The sequence below is a fragment of the Lepidochelys olivacea genome (assembly GCF_965140295.1).
Source record: "Lepidochelys olivacea isolate rLepOli2 genome assembly, chromosome: 10".
Classification (NCBI taxonomy): domain Eukaryota; kingdom Metazoa; phylum Chordata; order Testudines; family Cheloniidae; genus Lepidochelys; species Lepidochelys olivacea.
Genome location: NC_140420.1, coordinates 6,812,141 through 6,827,734, shown reverse-complemented (window position 1 = coordinate 6,827,734; position 15,594 = coordinate 6,812,141). Strand labels below are relative to the sequence as shown.

The window sequence follows — 15,594 nt, the reverse complement described above, 5'->3', positions numbered from 1 at the left end:
CACCCCAGAGATCAGGCATGGTCACTGAAGAGGCTCCAGGCTGGAAAGGCAATTCTTACCTCTTGCTATGCGTAGCACCCGCATGATGCGTATGATCGTGGGATTGATAGGCAGCGCGGCATTCATTTCAATTTCCTCCAGCGTGATGCCCATGATTGAGAGAAGAACTATGGCCAGGTCCAGCTGGTTCCACCTAGCAGGGTACACGTGGGAAAGACGAAAAAAGAACCACACTTCAAAGGAGCGTCATGGACAGAGTTGTTAGGATGGTGCCCTGTAACAGCGGAATTGTATTCTCCTATAGAAAGGACCGTGGGCAAGGCCAGCACCCCATCCCCTTTCAGATCCAGGATTGATGGGCCAGAACCTCAGCTGGTGTTAACTGGCAAAGCACCAGGTACTTCAACTGATTTACTCCAGCTCAGGATTTGGCCCAAAGTTTAGAGAGGAAAGTTGGAACCATACTATGCTACATTGTTCCTGATATCCCTACCTTCCTTAGAGATAGACCAATGTGCAACTTAAAAACTCATACTTGTTTTAGCTAAAAGAGATTAAGCTACTTTCCTAAGGAGTTTTCCTGATAAGTAGGCTTGCTCATGGCAGCCTAGAACCATGCATCAGCTGTCTGGATAAACGAGGGACACAAACTGTTCCCAGGACTAAATGGAACAGCATCTGACCCCTCTGTGTGAAGTGAAGCATGAAATAAGGCTCTTTGACATATCTGGCTCTTCAGCGGGTCTCCAAATCACAGCCCTTTGTCACATATGTTTGTATCCGGTCGAGTGAGCAGCAAAATGTGAAGTTATGCTTCTGGGTAGCTGTAGTCAGAGGACAACAGTGCTGAGGGTGCCTTCCTTTGCCCATTCCTGGTGGGTTTACTTAGCTAGCACCCTGCAGGCTGCCTATGGACTAGTCTAGATTGGATAGGACATCAGTTCTGCAGGAAACGGTGCCGTTACGTTGTTAAGAATAGTCTTTTCCAGGCATGTATTAAGGGTAGTGGCTTGACTGTCACCTCAAGGCCAAGCAAAACTAAGCACTGATAAATTCTTTGGTGGAGTCAGTGAAAGGGGCTAAGAACACACTTAAACCCTTTGTATTAATTTCCTATTCCCTTTACAAAGCGTGACCAGTGGTGTCAATCATCATTTTGTTAACTTCTTGACTCCTGTGAGACATCCCCGGGAGCTGTAGCTAGTCAGCACAGAGTTTCTTGTATCCAACTATGTTATTTTTACAGCAATGCTTCAGTTGCTTGGCTTCTGGTTTAGACCCTGGGCCAAACACAAAGGAGTTGAAAATAATCTCACCTGTCCTTAAAGAATCTTCGAAAACCAAATGCCACCAACTTCAGAACAGCTTCAAACACAAAAACGATGGTGAACACATAGTTGCAGTACTTCAGAGCTTCATCCAGGGTCTGAAAGGAAAGGCACTTGTTAGTTCTATACATGCTGCTTTACCTTCGTCCCACCACAAAGCACTTGGCAGGTAGGAGGATGGTAGAGGTAGAGACAAAAGAAAGGGCAAAGCACAATGGAGGGATAAAGCAGCTGAGGATTGGAAACTTAAAATCAGGTGCTCTGCATATGAATGAACAAGAGTTTAAAGGCCTGATTTGCAACTCACATTTGTATAACTCCAATAACTTCAGAAGAGTTACTATTGATTTGCCCCAGTGTGAGATCAGAATTAGGCCCTAAAAGAATCACTCTGATGTGGAAATTGAGAAGACAAGTTTCTATGCTGTTTAAAAATAGTTACATTTTAACTAAAGAAGGACCCTAGCCAAAACCATGCCTCCAGACCCCCCCAGTCTTTGGGAGTTTTCAAGATCCAGATCTGAACTGTATGGGTTGATCCGTCCTCTATTTTTAACGCAAAGTAGAATGAGCCTGTGGAATCATTGCTATGAAATATTATTGCATCAAATACCATAGCAAAACTTGAAAAAGAACTAGATGTTGATCTGAATAAGAACATCATCAGCAGTGATACTAGCTAGTCCAAAAATTACAATGGCTATTGATCAATCCTCAGACTTCAGGGCATAAACTGCTGAACACAGGAGGAAGAGGAGGAAATTCAACCCCTTTCCCACTTACTACAATTTTGTTATAAGGTGCATTATGAATATCTTACACTGTCTTCTGATATATCTAGAGTTGGCCATGATGAGAGACAGAATACTGGACTAAATGGATCATTGCTTTGTTCCGGTGTGGCTATTCCTAGGAATTCAGCTTAGTTTAATACATTCAGCAAAATAAATAATATTGGAGACAGATGAAATCTTGCCTTCTCAAAATGTGTTACATCTCCAGTGATCTCCATATTTGGTGTAATGTTCGCTCCCTCTATAAAGCCGCGTTCGGAAGTCAGGAATCCAGAGTGTTTATACTTTAAGATGATGACTGTTTCTAATGGATTTCATTGGAGTTGGAGGCCAAAAATAGCAAAAAAACACACTGCTCAAATCTTAAAATAGATGGCTCTGGAGTAAAAGAGCTTTTTCCCCCTGATTAGGGTTGTTTTCTGGTCAAATGTGGCCATAGGTTTCTTACAAATCAGAAAAATGAACAACAAAACCAGACACAATAGGAAACAAAAAGTCAATGGTAACACTAGAGAAAAGAAAATCTCATTTGCTTTGGTGACAGGGGAACCCAGAACTTCAGAGATGGCTTAATTTCAGGGCAAAATTCTCCTACTGACATCTGTGCGACTGCTCTCCCCTGATGCGTGGGATGGACTTCTGTTGGTTTTTGGAAATGTGATCTGAAAGTTGTACAGATGTAATAGAGCTGGCATTTCTGAATGCCTGTCTTGCTCTATTTTGATTCTAATTATATTCCCTAAAATAAAATAGACACCTTTGTTTTTTATAATGTGGCCATTTATTATTTAACTTAAGATCTCTCTTGGGTCCAGTTCTTGTATCATGTACACTGGTGTACACCCAGAAGAACTCCATTGATTTACACTCCTATAACACACATGTAAGTGAGATCGGATTCAGGAGAAATAAAACAAAGGCTGTTGTGTAAAGGAATTACAGAAGCAGAGGAGTACAGGTGGCATAAAACACACACACACTACCCTCTGGCTTGGTGTATCTTGGCTTAGCTTCCCAGAGAATCATTTGCAGGTGACATGGCAAACCTTACATTATTAAAAAGCAAACACAGATTCTGGAGAGCTGTGAGGGATAATACTATGTAATGTTCCTGTAATACAGATGGACAGGCCAAAAGATCTATATGTGACAAAGTCAGTCCTGACAAATGTAAGAGTGGTGAAGGGCAAATATATCAGCCCTAGAATGATGAAGGCCCTGTTCCCTAGGACACTGGTCCCCAAACTGTGGGGCATGCCCCCCTAGGAGGCCACAGAGGAATATTTGGGGAGGTGTGGGAGGACCCAGACCAGCACAACCCAGACCAAAAGCACAACATGTAAACAGAGCCGATTTACTCCAAATTCAGTGAGGAAAGAAGGCCACCCTGAGCACACCCATTGCATATTAACATCAGTTAATGGAATATTCTAAAACATTGACATATTTTACTCCACCTGGTAATGAAAATCTACATTGCAAATGTCAGTAGGACACTGCTAAAATCAGGAGACCAATTATTTGGGCAATTTTTCTTTCATCGCTCTCGAGGCCAAAGTCCATCTAATACTCTGTGGGCCTGATTCTGATCTCACACTGCTCTTATGCAAGTGTAACTCCATGGACCTCAAAGGCATTACTCCTGATTCACACCAGTTTACACGAGAGGAGACTCAAGCCCTTTGCTTCAAGAGGTGACTCTCTTCTGGCAGAACGGTACAGCTGGCCCTAATCAAAGGTGGAAATGTGGCTATAGCTGATGAATTCATTGTACCAAATACTTCTAACGTGAGGTCCTCAGAAGCATCTCAAAGAACAGGGAATGCTCTCATGTCAGCTTTCGCTTAGGGCCATATTCAGATACCCCTGACATCAATGGTCATACTCCATGCTATTCGGTGAACAGGATATGGTCCTTAATTGCTGTGACATCCCATCCAATTGCATTTAGCTTCAGCTGCACTCCAAGGAGGGCACGTGGTTCTTACCTTGGGCTGGTTATAGTGCTCCATTGACATAGTGATGACATTGACCCCAATGATGAAAGTAATGAAGAGGTCCAGATAGTGGCTGGTACAGAGGGTGTGGATATACCTCCGCGTCGGGGAATAGTCAGCATAGTAGGGTCTGCGCTGGGCTTCTGCAGAAAGAGACAAGCAAACGCAAGGCAATGACCATGTTTCCCTGCTGCCAGCGTGAGGCACGTTGGCAGGTATCACACAACATCCTTTCCTGACTGTTGTCTCTTACATAAAATTGGACGCTGGGTGGGCTCCTCCTAAGATCAGAGGCTTCCAAAAAGAGTTTTGAGCAGATGTAACGCACTGAGCCTCAGAGGGAATGAACAAAGGCCTTCCAACTAGTGACATTGGCCCTTTGGAGAGACAGTTCAGCTAAGCACCTAAAAGGATCAGATACCTTATCAGAACAATCCAGGTTTCTTGGGCCCACAGAACTGTCCTGGATAACATGGAAGGCCAGGTTCTCTCTTGCAAGACTTCACAGTACTTACCACTTCTAGTCAGACCAGAGACCAGCCTCCTCACTCATAGTATCTCAGGCACTTCCCCATCTGGTTGGAAGCAGGGGGTGCAAGAGGCAGGGTTGGAAACAGAAATTAAGGAAGGAAAAGTTTTCACACCCACAACAGGTTCAATTCCAGTTTGGGGCAAAGAGCCAGGGCAGTTCTTATTTTATCTGGACCAGGCTGAGCATCTCTACTTCTCACTCAGCTGGAGTCAGACAACTTGCAAGTCAATGGGAATGAGAATGGCAACCTGGACGCATCTTCTATGAGAAAGGGGATTTACCAGCTAGGCATGGCATATGAGGGAATGCAAGGGTGGATGAGGCAGCTGGGGAACACATATTGGTGGATGGTTATTAGCATAGGGGACCAGGTTAAGGGTAACTATCCAAAGGAGGTAGGGTGGAATGTTCTGTACCTATTGGCCCTACAATGACTTTGTTGTAAGTAGCTCAGATTTGCAAACGGAAAGCAGCCATGATTCAAAGACTGTGGCTTAGCACGTCAAATAGTGCAGACTGCCGGCTCTGTAACAGTGTTAGTTCCTTCTCTCTTTTGTATCTAGACAGGTGCTTGGAGGTGTGACATCTTCTGCTGTATGCCTCCAAGGGAGTGAAATTCACCCTGTGCAGGATGACACTCAAGTCCCACTGCCCAGGAGTGAAGGTCATCCAAAGGAAACATGCTGTAAGTGGAACGTGATTAGAACCTTCATTATAAGGTTATGCAGCTCAAGGTTCTTTTGAAATTTAAGAACCAGAGCAGGGGAGTAACCAGGAAAATAGCTGGACTGTGGCCACGTGAACTTAATATCTGTGCTTTCGGTCAAGAATTCTTTTAACTGAGAAACTTTTTGCACATAACCAGCCTTAGTACAAGCCACTGTAACTAGTATCTGGATACAACCCTGTGATTGGTTGTATTCTTACTGTGTGTGTAGTAATAGATTTTGACTGTGGTCTTTCCGATTGATTCTATTTCAAACTTAAGAAACATAAAAATACAAATAACTAAATCAGGGCCAAACCTAGAGACCTATTAGGCCATATATCCAAGCCAGAGCAGGATTGCTTCTGACAGTGGTTTTGTTGATGCTTTGCCCAATCTAGTTTTAAATGTCTCAAGAGTTGAAAGCGGGAGAGAGTTTATTTTAAAAGCAGGGAAATATGGAACAACTACACTTAGAAGCCTCCAGGAGCTCATCTTCCCATCCTTGCTAATGTCTTCCAGCTGGAAGGGGCACTTGTAATATTACTTTTTGGTAATACAGATGATGCCAGATCAGAATGCAAAAACTGAAATAAATTGGTTCAAAGGAACTGGATCCACCCATATCCTTTAGCTACTATTCTTTCTTGGTGGTTAAATGTCGAATGGGGACACATTAAACATTTGTTTGGATCAAGGTCACCTAGACTTAATTTTAATGCCCGTGGAGGTGGAAAAACAACACAAAAGCAAACAATTATCTTTGTGTGTTCTGTTTTTGATGATGGGTATAAATCCGAAACATTATGTTGAACTGGAGTGATGGTCTTTGCTGTGAATAGCTGAGTCTGGCTAATCCTATGGTATGTCTATAAAAAGCACTATTTGAAATTAAAAAATATTTATTTAAATTTGTGCATGGAAACACATTGCACGTTCAGGCTTATCACATGTGGAAATCTGGAAATGCCTTCTTGGGGAATGTGCAAAATCAGCTTGCAGGAAGGGCTAAGGTTTACTCAAATTGGTCAAACTTTATATTAAAGGTACATTTATTGTTAATAAATGATTAATAACTCTTACAAGCATGTGACAGACATGAATAGTATGTGCTATAGATGGTTATAAGTACATCAGTAAAAGGTACTACAGAAGATCATCTATTGACCTTTTGGACTATAACAATCTATAACAATTGATTAGCAATTTATTAAAAGAGCTGATTATCATTTATTAACCCTTTATCAACTATTTATATAATGCACCTTAATATAAAGTGTGAGTCCAGAGTTAAATACTCTGCCTGGAAATTGCTGGAGCACAGGCGTGCTTCTTACCCCACTATTGAAATAGACATTTCCTTATATACATTGTGAGCTATAGGTATAGTATATGGATCCTCTCTCTGATGTACAGTATGTATATATATGTTGTACAGCATGAAGCTACCATGTAGAGTATGTACAATATATGTCATATGCTTGGCAGATGTGTCGTACCGTTCTGCATTGTGGGTTGTGGGAAGATGACACGAAGGATTAGCTGGTTGCTTGGAAGCCTGGGAGATATTTAATATGAGGTGGGGAGAGGGACAGAAAAAGCTCTTGAAAACTCCTAATTTGCTGGAGTTTCCTAACTTCTTTAAGCCAATTAATGGATGGAAAAGAACTTTAACTTTGAGACACATACAAAGACAATCCAAGGGTAAAGTTTGATGACATTTGGAAACACATGCAGCAACATCATGCTCAGTGCAGTAACCCAGGCAATGTCCATTGGAGGAGATGCTACTCATGCACTGCTAAATGTGGCATGCAGGGATGTGCAGAAGGGACAACAGGCCAGATTCTGCTCTTGGTTATGCTGCTGTAAATCAGGAGTAACCCCACTGAAGTCAGTGGGGTTACAGCAGTGTGAAACCAACAAGAGAGAAAAATCAGTCCCATGTTTTTTGTTACATTTCTATTTCTTTTTGACCAACGATGAGGCTTGTATTTTGATGTAATGGTGCAGTAGGAACACTCCAAGAGTTCCTGAAAAGTCACCAATCACGTGGGCTCAAAGCTTTGCTGAATCACTGTCTATTCCAATTTCCTTTAGACATAGTATTTTTAAGTCGTCTGCACAAACAGTGACAGCTTGTCATTTGCATGCTTGGTTTCGGTCCAATCAAAGACATGCATTTGTGTGTATTACCAATACCCAAGGAGAATATGCCATCACAGTCTCCAGGCTTCCGTGCGTTTCATCTGAAGGTTCGCTGCACACACTTGCTGTACAGGCTGCTAAAGTTTGGAGACAGGGGAATCTACAGAAGAGCCTGGATGAGGAGAACACTGGATTGCTGGGGTGGGAAAATGTCAAGCTCTTCATTAATTACACCATCAGGCAGAATGCAAGCCTCCCTTGGTTTTTCCATAGAAATGGTTTCTCTAATGATATTGCGGCCAGCTGACTGTGACCAAACATCAAAAGCAGTCTCATTACCTCTATCAATTATTACTGAAGGTTTGACTTGGTGGAAACGTGGGAGGGAAGAGAGACACTATGAAAGGTATACAAGAGGTGAACCGTTCTCATTTCTCTCCTCCAGCTTCCTGATATTGACTAATAATTGTATGAATTAGAATCTCACCTTCCCTGGGGAATATTTAGCCTGCTCTGCTTGAGATTTTGCTGACATGAGAATTAATGAAGCACCACCTCCAGTTTAAAAGGCATTCAGGTTGGCATTACAAGTGCTACCTAAAAAGCTGCTCCATGAGTCTCCTCTGCATGAAACATTAGAAAGCCAAGTGGGTTTATGTGCATGCTTCCCATAGGCTGGTTTTATACCTGTATTAAGAAAGGTGCCTGGAAAAATAAGCAAAATGTTTTTAAGTCCCTAGGCAGACGTGAAACACACGGGTACACAGTGTACAAGTTTTAGTTAAAGCTCGGTCTACAGAATACGGAGCACACACACCACATGGATTAGAAAGAACGGACCTGATCCTGAATGTTGTTCAGCATCCCCAACGCCTCATCACCCTCAGGGAGAATTGTCTGCGATCAGCACGTTGAAGTGCAGGTCTTATTAGGGCACAGCTTTGGTGTCTGTTCAACAAACCAACCTCTTCCTTCTACATGCCACAAATGTCTAGATGTTAATTTGTCCAGGATCCCCAAGGGAATGGACATCAATTAAAGGTCAGCTGTGATTGTGTACACTCTGGCACTGAGAACCAGACTGTCCACAGCAGTAGCTGATCTTTCCATGGTTCACTGAACTAGCCACAGAATTAAAAACCAAACTCCAACTTTTCATCATTAGATCGAGGGCCATCCCAGTGCTGTCGCCAACTGGTTTGGTTTTCAGTCCAGCTTGCTCTCTCCTTTCAGTATGCGATGTCTTAAGTACTTGTGTTTAGCCTTTGAAGGGGCAGAACATCACTCAGTTTTAACCTGGCATCAGATTGTATTTGACGGACCAAATGCCTCCCAGCTTCAAGTGCACTGGCTTTTCAGCCATTACAACAGGGTTGAAATTGGCCCAGTGTCCTGAACACAGAAGAGATCAAACTGATCCATTTGTTTTTAATCAAAGCTTTTAATCTGGGGAGGAGAGTTTCACTTTATGTCTTCGGGAAGCCTCATCAAAAGGTTAGGAGCTGCAGGATTATAAAATTACAGCACTTTTATTTATACAGTGGCTATATCTGATGGAGGCAGTGATCGTGTCAGGAGAAATATGTTAGCTTATCTTGAAGTTTTACCTTCACATTAACAATTACATTGTGGTACAACATAGTTCTGCTTTAAAAACAAAAAACCACCAAATTTTATTTTTAAAGCCTATTTATTCAATCTCCCTCCCTCTTTTTTCATTCCAGAGCAGTTAGCTGGCAAATATACAGCATGATTATATTTAACACTTAAGTAGTGCCTTTAGTCCATAGATCTCAAAGAACTTTATAAAGGGTGGCATCTGTTTCCCCACAATCACAGGCAGAGAAACAGAGGCACAGAGAAGGAAGTGACTAACCCAAGGTTATACAGCAACAGTGGCAGAGGTAAAGCTAGAATCCAGGTCTCCTGACCCCCAGTCCACCAGCGTCACTTGTATGCAAAGATACCTAAGAGCTCATTCACACTTAGTATTAGTTATATGACAGTGATGCCCAGCAGCCCAAGTCAGGATTGGGGTCACGTTGTGTTAGGCGCTGCACAAATACATAGGAAGACACTAATGTAACACAAGATGTAACACGGGCACAGAAATAACGGGGGAGAGAGCGGACAAGGGCAACAATGTCTGGCAGGCCAGCTGTGTGCAGGACTTGGTGGTCCTGAATTCTAAATCTCTTTCTCTCCTGCTTACAATAAACTCATTAAATATCAATCACTGCCTGCCTGGCACTCTCTCAGTCAATATCAGCCTCTCACAGCTGAGTATGCTGCATACAAACCATCACCGGCCAGTCCCTGCAGTCGCTACTGCACCTCGGTCAGGCCCAGCGCCCATTGATCTCACTGGGAATGTTGCCTCCACAAGACCCACTAGCCCCGCTGCCAAGTCACGAGGTGCTTCTCGAGTGACACTGGTCACAGGAGGAAGTTTTTTGTTAAGGTGCTGGGGCAAGTGGGAGGAATGGCGCTCCCCTCCTGCCAGCCATTAACTCAACTCCCGCCCTGGCATGGGGGGCTGGGTAGGGAGCAGTGAAAGGGGAGGAGAGGGGCAATCCAGCTGTCTATCTCCCCCACAATCCCTGCAAGCAACCAGCTGCCCCAGCATCCTCCCACTCCCCCATGCACTCTAACACTAGGAAGGGTTGGGGAGGCTGCTGGATAGGGGTAGGATGCCCCACTAGGTGAAGGTGCGTTGTAGCTAGAGGGGGTGTGGTGCTTAGAGCCCCTGGCTCAGCTGGCTGGAGGGAAGGTATCATGACCTGCGTCCGCCCATCCCTGGCTGGGATCTGCTGTGGGAATAGCAAGGGGGGAGGCAAAGAGACTGTCTGCTGAATCTCCGCAGCCCAGCCTAGCTGAGGGAGATCCCAGCCGGGCTGCGTGCAACAGGGCGGCCCGGTGAGGAAGCGAGGCAGGCAGCAGGCCACCATTGCCGATGTTCAACGGGGACCAGGGAAGTGCTTGGTTGCTGGCATTTCACAGGCAGAGGGCCAGCTCCAAAAGGACTGGGGAGGAGTGCAGGGGATTAGATAGATAGAGAAGGCAGCAAGAGATTGATGAGGGCGCCTCATCACGAGGGGGAAGGGTAAGGGGTCTGGGGAGAAGAAAAGAGACCATCTTGCGTCCAAATCCCCACTGGCTTGGGGCGGAGGGGTGTTCGGCACAGGAACAAAGTGCTGGGCCTTGGGTTCACGCAACCCCTTCTGGGGTGTGGCAGTGTATGGGCAGGATCTGTAGCAATGGTACATAGTCTCCAAACTATTGTAACCCTTGGCAGATGTTGCACTCAGACAGTGTGGGGAGCTAGTCAATAATTATCTAACATTCACCCATAGAGCCAGCTCTGTCTGTGCCATAGGCAGGCTGTGAGCAAGCTGCCCCTCCCAGACTGCTAATTGTTTCCCAGACGTAGGCCAAAGCCTGCTGTGCTTACACCTTACATTTGTGTACACACACATCCCTATGTACATATACACAGGCACTTAAAGACACACAACATATGGGTTGCTCGACATACACAGACAGAGAACTAGACACAGACACAAGTCGGAAGCTAGTCAGACAGACAGACAGGTGGCCAGACTGTATTTTTGCCAGCTACAGCCTCCTTTTGCTGCCCACAGTATGTTACGTGTGTCACCCCTTGGCCTCCTGGGAAGAGGATACATCTCAATGCTTCTTATACTCTTCCTGTTTTTGCAGCCCCTGCAGCCCAGCTGTGCCCCAGGGGAAGCTGTGGCTGGCTGCTGAACCCTCTTGACTTGGTCTTGTGCTGCCTCGCCAGCATGGCTGGTTTTGCCGTACACCTTCCTTCCAACGCCAAGCCACCCGTTTTCTCCTTTCTGCCCCACCCTCCTGGTACAAAACGGCAACAGCACACAGCACTGTGCAGGCCAAGATGGTCACTGCGTCACCTCACAGGCACGGTACGTCATGTACACACACAGAAAGTCAACACGGCACCAGCCACACTTCACATCTTTCTGAGTCTGCCACATTTTGAGCCAAGCCCATAGTCTTCTAAATTAACCAAAGGAGCCAAAAATCCCACCCATGTTGTTTAGATCAGAGTTTAAATTTAAACAATAATTTAAAAAGTGACCGTTGTTTGATTTCACTTGGTTAAAAAACATTTCCCGAGCCAAAGCTTGCCATTCCGAACACGGTCAAGAAGGGATTCTCCAAGCACACGCACGAGAATGAGCAGATCTGAGGTAAGCTCTTGTAGGCCCTGCATGGGATGAAACACTTAGGCTCAACTTGCCTGCTACATCTGCCTTGATTCCCTTCCAGAGAGCTGTCTTCCTCACTGCGCACGCTTGATGGAAATGTTACACTCCACATCTGTGCAACGCCTGGGCTCTCAGTCTAGAAATACCTCCTAGGCTCTTTCCTTGCTGGCCTTTCCAGGCTTCTATATGAATTAAGATGAGGTGTGGAGTTCTCTGGGAAAGCAACTCAACAGCGTCCTTCACGTAGACAGGGACTGGCTCTGCTCGGCCTCAGAGCAGTGAGCCAGGGACAGCCTGTTATCAACCTAACCCACCACCAGACACAGCAACCACCTATAATTAGGATAGTTCTCATTTGCCCATGCTGTTGTCCATTTTCTCTACAGACTACTGGTGAGTTCTGCTCTTTGCTTACAAGTTCCACCTGTTATGGTTTGGAGGCTTCTTCTGGACCAACTGTGTGAGCTGCCAAGGGCCACCCGGGAAATGCTGAGCAACCCAAACTCCCACTGGGAGTTGAGGGAGCTTCAGGACCTTGCAGGATCTCTGTTTTCAAGGGTAGGAATAAAGGAATTGATGTTTTGAAGCAGGAGGTGTGGAGAAAGTGAATAGGGAAGTGTTATTTACCCCTTCACATAACACAAGAACCAGGGGTCACCCAATGAAATTAACAGGCAGCAGCTTTACAACAAAGGGAAGTACTTCTTCACATAACACACAGTCAGTCTGTGGATCCAGATGTTGTGAAGGCCAAAAGTATAACCAGGTACAAAGGAAAAATTAGATAAATTCATGGAGATTAGGTCCATCAATATGGCTATTAGCCAAGATGGTTAAGCTTCTGACTTCCAGGGGGTGGATCACTTGATAATTGCCTTGTGCTGTTCATTCCCCATGAAGCATCTGGCATAGGCCTCAATAAGAAGACAGGACACTGGGTGAGATGGACCATTGGTCTGACCCAGGATGGCTGTTCTTATGTTCTAGTGAGTATCAATTGAGGGAGCCTCAAGTGAACTTTGGGAGCCACGGCCTGGTTCAGATGATTTGGCTTTGACTTCTAGGGGGTCCTAACGAATCCAGCCTGAGCCAATACTGACTGCAAGTTGCTGAGATCAGATGATTGTGTAGTGGGCCCTGTGAAATGAGTTTGGTGGGTCTCAAGCCAGTTCCTAATGGAGAATTGTGCCCCTCACAAAAAACCCAACCCCATTCTGGCATCTCAGCAGAGAGCTGAATGATTGGAATGGGCCTGGAGGCTAAACTTCCCTCTTACCCCCGAATGTGCTGTGTCTAGGTCAGGGTCGATGCATGCTGGTGGGAAAGTGTAGGTGAAACTTGTTTTGTTCTGTACTCCTACTGTGAGGCTTGGTCTGGCCATGAGTCCCTAGGGATTTCAGTCCAATACTTTTCGCCACGCAGTGCAGAGCTGCACATACTTAAAAGGGAAACTCAAAGTCCTTAATAATTCTTCAGCGGCTGTTGGGAAAGGGCCGAGTCTTCTCTGCATCTTGAAAGAGAGAGAGGCATCCAGCTGCACAAATTTAACATGGATTCTGTGGTTTCCCAAACTGCCGCCCATTCCACAGCCACATTTGTTTTCAAGCTCATGTCAGTTTGCATGAGGGACTGCCCCGCAGGAGGTAAGCTATGTGTGAGAACAGAGACATTACTAGCGAGGAAAATACACGGTCAGCCTTCCAAAAACTAACTGCAAACATAGGTGAACTGTCCGTCCTCCTCATGATTATGGAGCTAGCAGGAATTGAAGCTAAAACCCCCAAATCCAGAGGCCAGGCAGAGTTAGGAAACAGTGGGGTGATCACACCCCATATTACTTTGCTAGTACATTAACAATGACTTAGCAGAACCATACCCTCTGGAGCAAGGAGGTGATTCAACTTTCAGATTCATAGAGTCTAAGGCCAGAAGGGACCACCTAGTCTGACCTCCTGTATAGTACAGGCCACAGAACTTCCCCAAAATAATTCCGAGAGCATAAGAAGCTCTCTGCTGCCCATTGTGCCATAGAAGTTTCATGACATAGACTCTTCTCCAATGGGAACAGTGCTGAGACCAAACTCATTACACATCAGACCTTAATCTCAGAGTTTAAAGGTAGGTGGCTTTATCTCCAGAGTCTCTCAGCCTGCTAAAGATAATTATATAGCGTCTAGGAGGAGACAATTACAAAGGGAATATCTGCTTTTTCCTAACTTCTTCTTCCTTTAGCTGAAGTTTATCTTCCTGAACATCATACAGGGAGGTACATTTGATTATTTATGGATTTCTTTGGGAAACAGCTGGCTGTATTTGCACATGGACTGGCAATCCTACTGGGTGTGTTCTTGGACTCAAAGATTTCTTGCAGTAAATTGCAAAATACAGTGGGCTAAATCTGGAGTGGCACTGATTTCTTTGGGTGGTGCAGGTGACTTTCTGGGAGAGGAGCTGCACTGCAGGTGACTTCAACGGGAGTTGTACATATTTGTTAGCTCCCAGGACCTGGCCCCATAGCATGAGCAGCAACCTCTAAAACTCGGGAGTTTGGTGGCCTGATCTGAAAGCACATTGAAGGTAGTGGAAAGTCTCCCAGTGACCTCAGTGAGCTTTGGATGCTTAGCTGAGTTCTCCGAGCCTCCTGGGTTGGAAGTCTCATGGAAGCTGCCTGTCTCCCAACACTTTATCATCTACTTCACCTGTTGTGCTACAAATACTGCAAGAACAGCCTTCTGGGATCCCCAGGTTTCCGCTTCCAACCCCAGCTTGAACCTGGAAGCTCAGACGCATGAATAAGAAAGGTAAAGAAAAGCTGGATTGCTTTTGAACTTTTTCAGATCTCAGAAGAGGCGCAGTTGGCATTTGGGGCTGTAATAAAGGTTTGAGCTGGGCTGGATTTTATTTTAGCCACGCCACTTGACCCATGACTAGCTACAAATCCAAAGCATGCAGCCCTGGCTTTGGTTTCAGGTCAATCTGCCATTGATTAAGGCCCAGCACGAGTTCACTGTGGAGCTATTTCGCGCGGAAGCCTCCTGTGACAAATTACTAGAGAGACAATGGGGAAAGTGGAAATTATTGCTGGAGATGTAGGCAGACCGCCTTCTGGATCAAGTGCAGATCAGATTCAGGGATAGAAGGAGGAAACTATTTGGGGTTGAGGTTTCAATTAGCACAGCTGCCTGCTTGCCATGTCATTACAGCAGAGGCATGACTTTTTGATTTAACAGCAGCTCTCCCTGCTGAAAATGGATGCCTATTGCTCTGTGTTTTAGGAGATTGCTAGCAGTTTGTCATTAAGAGGCACTCAGCCATTGCAGGAGGTTATGTGAGGCAGCAGAATGATAAGGGTACAATCCACGTGACAAAGTGCTAGTGAGCCTGGTGGAGTTGAAAGCACCTTGCCTCTTAGATCCGTCTGTGCTCCACTAAGAAATTGCAGCTTGGAGCCTATCCCTCCACTCACGTCTGACAAATTTCAACCAGCTCAAAACGAGTCTTCTTGAGTCTGCCAGTGTGGTTGGGAATCGTGTGTGACAGGTTCTTGGGGACATTTCTAGTGCTTCCTGCAGCTGGGACTACCCAAACAACTCCCTGCTATTTCCTACTCGCAGCTGGAACCGGGCAGGGACAGTGAAAGTGAAAAATTATGACAGGAAAAATGAGCTGAAACTTTTGGGATCTTTCAAGAAGATTCAGTTCTAGAAATGGGCAAAGACTCAGGCAGGTTCTGATGTTCTCTGGTCTGGTTTGGCCATCCCTAAAAGAAATCCATGGTCAGAACTTGTCAAAGCTATGTAGGTCCCTAATGACTCTCCAGTGGCCACTGTTTCCATCCA

General features: G+C 45.1%; 1 protein-coding gene across 1 annotated transcript in view; it reads right to left on the bottom strand.

Annotated features, from left to right (window-relative positions):
* The window catches only part of CACNA1H (calcium voltage-gated channel subunit alpha1 H), a 479,184-nt gene that overhangs the window by 35,843 nt on the left and 427,747 nt on the right, over window positions 1-15,594 (bottom strand). Inside the window, exons 26-28 of the mRNA XM_084642056.1 lie at window positions 4,111-4,262; window positions 1,317-1,426; window positions 60-193 (exon numbers count right to left, since the gene is read on the bottom strand). Of these exons, the coding sequence (XP_084498182.1) occupies window positions 60-193; window positions 1,317-1,426; window positions 4,111-4,262 (396 nt within the window). The remainder of the gene's footprint in view (window positions 1-59; window positions 194-1,316; window positions 1,427-4,110; window positions 4,263-15,594) is intronic.